Consider the following 7,333-nt stretch of genomic DNA (forward strand, 5'->3'; position numbering starts at 1 on the left):
GCCAGTGGTGAAGGGAAAGGTGATCTGGTGGGATTTGGCTGCTCCAATGGCATTGACAGGAAAATCTTGTTCTGAAGGTGCACATGGGGGCTTGGCACACCCTGGCACATGTGGGTCACTCTCACTGCCCACACGGGACACCCAGTCCTTGGGGGACCAGGGCAGTTTATTTTCTGAGTGAGAAACACCTTGAGAGGTTTGGCACACGGCAAGGCCATGTTAGCTGGGGCTGGGGGAGGGCTGGGCTCTGGGTTGAGTTTGAGACAACCCTTCCAAGCAGGAAGAACATTTGGAGAGGTCCATCCAGCTGGGGGCAGGTCCTGAGCAGACCTTGCCCAGTGTGGAGGAGTTTGTGGGGGCCATGGTGAGTCCCGGTGTTGTCCTGGGGCAGTGAGAGGAGCAGAGGGGCTGGCAGGGAGCTCCAAGGATCTTTCCTTTCAGAAATGCACCTGGTCAGCAGGGATGTGTTCGCTGGCCCCATGCCTTTTCTTGCTTGCAAATGTCCTCACGCGCCAATGCTGAGCTTCTGCCAGCACTTCATACCCCACGCTCCTTGGCAGGGGGGCCAACCTCCCCTCCAAGGTCCCTTTTTCTGCTGATGCCCCAAAAATCATTCCACCTTTCTGAGGAAGAGGTTCTTTGCCTCTGGGTCTCCCCCCTGGGCCGTGATCCTGCTGCTCGGGGTGTGTCAGTCTGTCCATGGCACATCCAAAATGCTGTGCTGCGTCTGTTGCAGGTTCAGACTGGAAAGCTGTGAACCAGGAGCCTTTTCTTTCCACCCGCTACACAATCCCAAACCTCAGCTCTGGGGACAAGATCCATGTGAGGGTGGTGGCTGTCAGTGCCAGCGGAGCCAGCGTCCCGGCCGCTCTGGAGCAGCCAGTGCTCATCAGGGAGATCCTCCGTGAGTACTGCCCCTGAAGGAGAATTCCTGGCCGGAATCCCCGGCCATCCCTGCAGCCTGAGCAGCCTCTCACAGTCCAGTCCAGCCTTTGACAGATGTTATTCTCAATGACTGGGTCAAATTCCCTCGGGACAAGCTTCCTGACCTCACCAATCTTGCTGATGGTGAAGCTTTGGGGGTGAAGGACCCAAAGGGCAGAGCCACATTTTCCCGTTTCATGGCAGGAATCCAGAATCCGCCTCCCCCTGAGCTTGTCTCCTCCCCTTGGCCGTGTCACATCCCAAATATGCCACGGCACACATTGGACAGCTTTGTTTATTTAGCTCAGGGAAGTCAAGAGCTGGTTGTCTGGAGCATGGGAACTTTAATCATGCTGAACTCGCTAATGAATGAGTTGCTCCCATGCTTAGCAGGACTCACATTCCTCCCGGGGTGCTGCCAATTTGCCGAGGCTGATGCAGGAGGGCAGGGCCAGCTTGCACTCAGCAAACAGCAAATACAGACTCATTTTGCCTTTAGAAGGAATTATTAATGCTCAAGTTTTCCTGTTATTCAACACATCAGATTTTTCAGCTGCTTAAAAATAGTAATACTAACAAAAGTTATTCCATGAACCACCAGCTTTTCATAGGAAAAGGCTTGGAGAATATCAGCCTGTGGAAAGGGTCTTGCAGGGTCTTCTCAGTGTGCTCGGAGGAGGTGGATGTGGCTTAGGGGGAGTGGCTGGGCCTGTTCACCTCTGACCTCAAAACCATCCCACCAAACCTCATAGAACTGGGAAAACTGGGAGGAGAGGGACTGACATGAGATGACAAATGCACAGCTCGTGCTTCCCACACCCCATCCCTGCTGCCTGAGCTTTGTCCCAGCCACATGTACAGGTGTAAAACCCAAAGAGCTGAGAGACCCACACACAACTTGATCTACTGGGTTTTCCTTCCTTCCCCTTCTCCTTCCCCTCCATCCCCTTCTCCTTCCCCTTCCCCTTCCCCTTCCCCTTCCCCTTTTCCTTGTCCTTCCCCTTTTTCTTTTCCTTGTCCTTTTCCCTTTCCCCTTTTCTTTTCCTCTTCATTTTCCATTTTCCTTTTTCTTTTCCTCTTTGTTTTCCCTTTCCCCTTTTCTCTTCCTTTTCCTCTTCCTTTTTTTCTTGTCTTTTCTTGGCAACTTTAAAAATCTAAGAAACATGTCCTTTTTTTGGCAGACTAATACAGTTTTTTCCACCAGACCCTAGGAATATGCTAATTTTGAAACTCCAAAGAAAGTGTTGCTCTTTACCCCTTGCCCTTCCCCTTGCCCTTCCCCTTCCCCTTCCCCTTTCCCTCCCCTCCCCATCTGTTGCCTCCGGGCCTTCACATTTTCTCCAGGCCTGCATTTTGTACATCTCACCAGTTCATTTATAGCACCCCAGGGGATTTTAAATAGCAGCAGTTGGACAGCACAGAGCTTAACAACAGGTGGGATGAGTGGGCTTGGGAGGTGGAGAGGGACAAGGAGAAACCAGATGAAGGATCAGTATGGGAGTCACACTTTGCAGGGAGCAAGGGCAGGAAAGAGCCTTCCCACCATGGCACCGTGTCACCTGGGCCACCGACCTCAGCTCTGAGGAGCTGGGGAGAACACCCCTGAGTTACCATTCTTCCCCTGCGGTCAGGTTTCCCGGCCCTGCTGAGACAGATGAGCCCAAGTGGCAGCACTGGGGGATGGATCCCTGCAGAAATCGCAGCACGAGCAGAGCAGGGACCGTCTCAGCTGTCAGAGGGGCCTGGCCCTGTGCTCCCCAGCCCTCACAGCTGTTTGGCTCAGGCCCGGTTTATTCTGGCCGGGCCCCTCCCCAGGGTTAAGCTCGTGCACATTTAACCCGGGCACAGACTCCCAGCTCCTTTATGAGGGGCTCCAGAGGGATCCCTGGCTGGCACTGAGCCAGCAGAGCTACACGGCTTCCATTCGCCCGGGGAAGGGGACATGCTCCATGAGCACTCTCCAGCAGGGCTTTTGCTTGGCTTTGTTATGCTCCCTTGGGGACGTTTGCCTTTGTCATGAGCCTGGGGTTTCCACAGCTGTGGTGTGACCAGGCACCTCCTTCGTGTCTCAGTGGGCTGGAGTGCACAGGGAAGGTGGAGGTCCAGCCTTGTCCTTGCTGGAGGCTGGGCCTCTGGAAAGCTGGGGGGAGAGATATTTCCCAGCTGGGAGATGCTGTTCCCTGCCTTGTTACCATACAGGTTGTGCTGTGGCTCTTCTGGTTAAGCCCATGTTGTCTCTATGGGCTCCGGGGGGTGAATGATCCATGAGAATGCTGCCTTCGGGTTGGTGACCTGGGATCTCGGGCATGGGCATCACTGTGGGGTACAGGCAATGGGATAGGCTAGCACAGCCCTGCAGGGGAGCAGCACCGTCCAGGAGATGAGAGGGAGAAGGTGACTGTGTTTGGGTGGGTTTTCTTGGTGGCCAAGCAGGGGTGTGTATCGAGGGGGGTCAGCCAGCTGGGGAATGGGAGTTCCTTGTCTCACAATGGGAATTCCTGGTCCCCAGAGCTCCCGAGGATCCGCATGCCTCGGCACCTGCGGGAGACTTACATCAGGCACGTGGGGGATGCTGTGAACATCATGATCCCCTTCCAGGTAGGTGGGTGATTTGGGCTTTAATCCCTTGGGCATTTCCCTCCAGGTTGTTCCTGCAGGTTAGCTCATGGGTCCAACTGTGCTCTGACTTGGCCTGGTCCCTGTGTCTTGCGGGCCAAGGGTAGGTGATGGGGTGGGAATGTCTCTCCTTTTCCTGCCCAGACCCCATTTTTCCCCTGCTACATCTTTATTGATGATGCTGCAATGGGACAACCCCAAACACATCAGGGCATGGGCTGGCTGTTGCTGTTTTCTCAGCCAGTAAGTCCAGTTCAGCTCATGCTCCTGGCCAGGATCTGGCCGCATCACTTGGGACCCCACAGCACAGCACTGGGGTTCCTTGAGGGGACCAGCTGCCTTTGGAGCAGGGCAGCCTCAGGGCTGTGATGGGGGAGAAGTGCTGACACTGGTGGGTTAGGCTGGAGGTCATCTCCTCAGCTGATCTCTCTCATCCTGTCTGGGACATCACCAGAGCATCTCCACTGTGGCAGCTGGCTCTGAAATGTGTTGGCCAAGCAGGGGGCATGAGAGGCCCCTGAGCTGCGGGACTTGTCCATGCCATGTCTCACAGACAGTTGGGACTCTGTGCTGGCTGTGCTCCAGGCATGAACTTTCCCTGTGTGCTGAGTTCAAGCCCTGCTGCTAAGCTGGATCTTGGGCTCAGCACCTGGGCCATGAGAGCACAGCTCTGCCCTGGCAAGTAAAGCTGGGCTTGCTCCGTGAGGACCCTGGGGAGCCAGCATGTTCCAGCCTCACCCCTGGAGCCTGAGGGCTTCCCATCAGTGAGTCTGACAGGAATCAGCTGCAGCTTCTTTCCCGGGGACTGCTGGATGGGAGAAGTGGCACCTGGGCTGCTGCTGCCCAGAGCAGGGTGGCTCTGCCACCCATCCTTCCCAGCAGGACCTGCTGGGACCATGTGCCCGAGTGCCTCCTGACCTGCCTCTTGCTCCAGGGAAAGCCTCAGCCCGAGGTGAGCTGGACCAAGGAAGGGCAGCCTCTGGACACCAACCGCATCACCATCCGCAACACGGCTCGGGACACCATCTTCTACATCCGCCAGGCCCAGCGCGGGGACTCGGGCAAGTACGAGCTCACCGTGCAGATCAACGGAGCCGAGGACAAGGCTACCCTGGACATCCAGGTGGTTGGTGAGCTGAGGATGGGACCCTGCAGGGTCACTCTGGGGCTCATTTCTCCTCCTTAGCTGGGTAGGTCTTGTTCTGGGCGGGATGTGATGGGACAGCAACAAGGCAAGGGACCCTGGAGTCTCTGTTCCAGTGGGATCCTCAACAGGATCATGCAGGTGAACCCCTCTGGTTGGGGATGCAGTTTCTGCCAGCCCTTGCCCCGCGCAGCTTCTCGTCCCTTGTGTGCTGCACCAGGGTGAGAAGAGATGAAAAACGAGGTGAAGGGATGGTCAAGGTACAGAATGTGGGTGGAGCAAACCGGGATGTCACCCTGAGGGTGTTTGTGTTTGCAGAGCCACCCGGCCCTCCCCGGAACCTGAAGCTGGTGGATGTGTGGGGCTTTAATGTGGCCCTGGAGTGGACTCCCCCTGTGGACAACGGGAATTCTGAGATCAAGGGCTACAGGGTGCAGAAGTCAGACAAGAAGAGTGGGGTGAGCCTGGGTACTCCTGCTGCTGGGGATGCCCTGATGGGAGAGGGGCAGCTGCACTCCCTGCCTCCCCCCACACCTTCTCCATCCTTGTCACAGCCTGTGTTTTCTCACTACTCTCTTTTTTCCTCCTTTTTCCCTCCCAGAAATGGTTCACAGTGCTGGAGCGCTGCACCCGCACCAGCTGCACCATCTCCGACCTCATCATCGGCAACACCTACTCCTTCCGAGTGTTCTCCGAGAACATCTGCGGGCTCAGCGACAGCGCTGCCGTCGCCTCTGGGGTGGCCTGCATCGAGAAGACAAGTGGGGACACGTCCCTGGCTGAGAGGCTGGGGAGGGTGGTGGCCAAGAGGGGTCCTGACCAGTGGGCCAGTGGGGCTTCCTCGGAGTTGTGCTGATGCTGCTGGGTCAGTCCCCAGGACAAGACCAGCAGGGGTGAGGCTGAGCACCCCCAAGGTCCAGAGGTCCCCTACCCCCCTTCTGCACCTCATTTCTCCTTTGGGGAAAGCTTGTGCCGTGCTCAGCCCCCTGGGAGGAACCAAGGCATGGACATCCCTGGGACGAGATGGAAGCAGGAGCTGGGAAGGGTCAGAACAGCCCTGGCTTTGGCCCTGCAGCTCAGGGCCAAATCTCCAGCCAGCCCTGCTCTCCTTGCATCTAATTCCATCCTTCCCCCTGGTAGCACACAGTGACCTGAGGTCTCTGCCACATGCAGATATTCCCTCCAGCTCTTATTTCTGTGCACTGAGATTTGAGGATGGACTGGGAGATCCAGAGTGTGCCTGGCCTGGGTCTGACCTGCTGCACACAGGATGTGTCACAGTGGGTTTGGGGATTGGCATCCCCCCTGCTCCTTGCAGGACCAGGGCACTACCATGGCATGAGTGCATGAGGAAACAGGGCTGTCTGAGCTCAGGGCCACGTCCTTGGGTCAGGCCAGGTGACATCTGGCCTCTTACGTGAGGGAACAGAAGTGGTTTTGGGTACTTTGTGCTGAATCCCTGTGTTGGTCAGCCCAGGAGCCTGAGCTCTGCCTCAGCTAGAATTCATTATTTCCTCAGAAACCACTTACCAGCCAGAGAAGATCCCCCAGCGGGACATGATGGAGCCTCCAAAGTTCACGCAGCCCCTGACAGACCGAACGACTACGCGGGGCTACAGCACTCACCTCTTCTGCTCCGTCCGGGGCTTCCCCCAGGTCAGTGCTTCCTCCATGGGCAGCACCACCCTGGCCCGGGGACATCAGTGGGGTTTTTTGCAAGGAAGCTGGAGGTGTCTGGGAGATGGTCGGTGCTGTTGGATTAGGGTTGGATTGAGGTTAAGAGCTGCCCCCTGAGTCAAACTGGGGCACATTCAGGCTGTTTCTGCATGGAGATGGGAGACTGGTCTTAAATCAAGCCATGTCTTGTTTCCTCTGTGCTGGGGGAGGAAGGGTGGAGCAGTGGTTAGGGCTCACAAGTGGGAGATTTGGATCTTCAGAATACTTCTGGCTGTGAATCCCACCATGGCCACAAGCTTCAGGCAGGGCAAGGCAAAGACAGAGAGAGGTGGCTGCATTTTGGGGCCAGTTAGACTTCTCATTTCTCTCCCTGCTTTAAACTTTCAGCCCAAAATCATCTGGTTGAAAAATCAGATGGAGATCCGGGAAGACCCCAAATACATAGCGCTGATTGATCAGGGCGTGTGCTCGCTGGAAATCCGCAAACCTGGCCCTTTCGATGGGGGTGTCTACACCTGCAAGGCTGTGAACCCCCTGGGGGAGGCCTCAGTAGACTGCAAACTGGATGTGAAAGGTGAGATTGGCTGAGGGGAAGGAGGAGCAGGAGCCCTTGCCTTGCCCTGTCTTTTCCTTGTCCCACTTTCCCGGTGCTCTGTTTTGTCCCTGTTTTGTGTTGATCTTGGTTGTGAGGGAGTCTGAGGACACTGGGCAGCCCTGTGGAGCTGCAGCTTTGGGCTTCTTGGGTTTATGGTCTTGAAGCATCTTGAAATCACCTTTCCTTATTCATGGGGAAAAAAAGGGAGAGGAAACCAGAAATGGCAGAGCCAGAGGAGCTGCTGGAGGCCTGGCCCAGCGCTGGCTGCCCCCGCTCCTGTCCCAGGCGTGGGGGGTGTGTGTCAATCTCCTCCCCTGCACCTGGGCTGCTCTGATTTATGTCTCGGGATCCTGCCTGTCCTTCTCAGCCCACTTTCC

At 56.4% G+C, this 7,333-nt stretch overlaps 1 protein-coding gene across 1 annotated transcript in view; it reads left to right on the forward strand.

Moving 5' to 3' along the window:
• Window positions 1–7,333, forward strand: part of MYBPH (myosin binding protein H) — an 11,234-nt gene that overhangs the window by 1,907 nt on the left and 1,994 nt on the right. Inside the window, 7 exon segments of the mRNA XM_017735512.1 lie at window positions 737–904; window positions 3,434–3,522; window positions 4,475–4,670; window positions 5,003–5,142; window positions 5,286–5,445; window positions 6,204–6,340; window positions 6,749–6,935. Of these exon segments, the coding sequence (XP_017591001.1) occupies window positions 737–904; window positions 3,434–3,522; window positions 4,475–4,670; window positions 5,003–5,142; window positions 5,286–5,445; window positions 6,204–6,340; window positions 6,749–6,935 (1,077 nt within the window).

Source organism: Corvus brachyrhynchos, unplaced genomic scaffold (assembly GCF_000691975.1).
Source record: "Corvus brachyrhynchos isolate BGI_N302 unplaced genomic scaffold, ASM69197v1 scaffold555, whole genome shotgun sequence".
In the NCBI taxonomy this organism is placed as follows: domain Eukaryota; kingdom Metazoa; phylum Chordata; class Aves; order Passeriformes; family Corvidae; genus Corvus; species Corvus brachyrhynchos.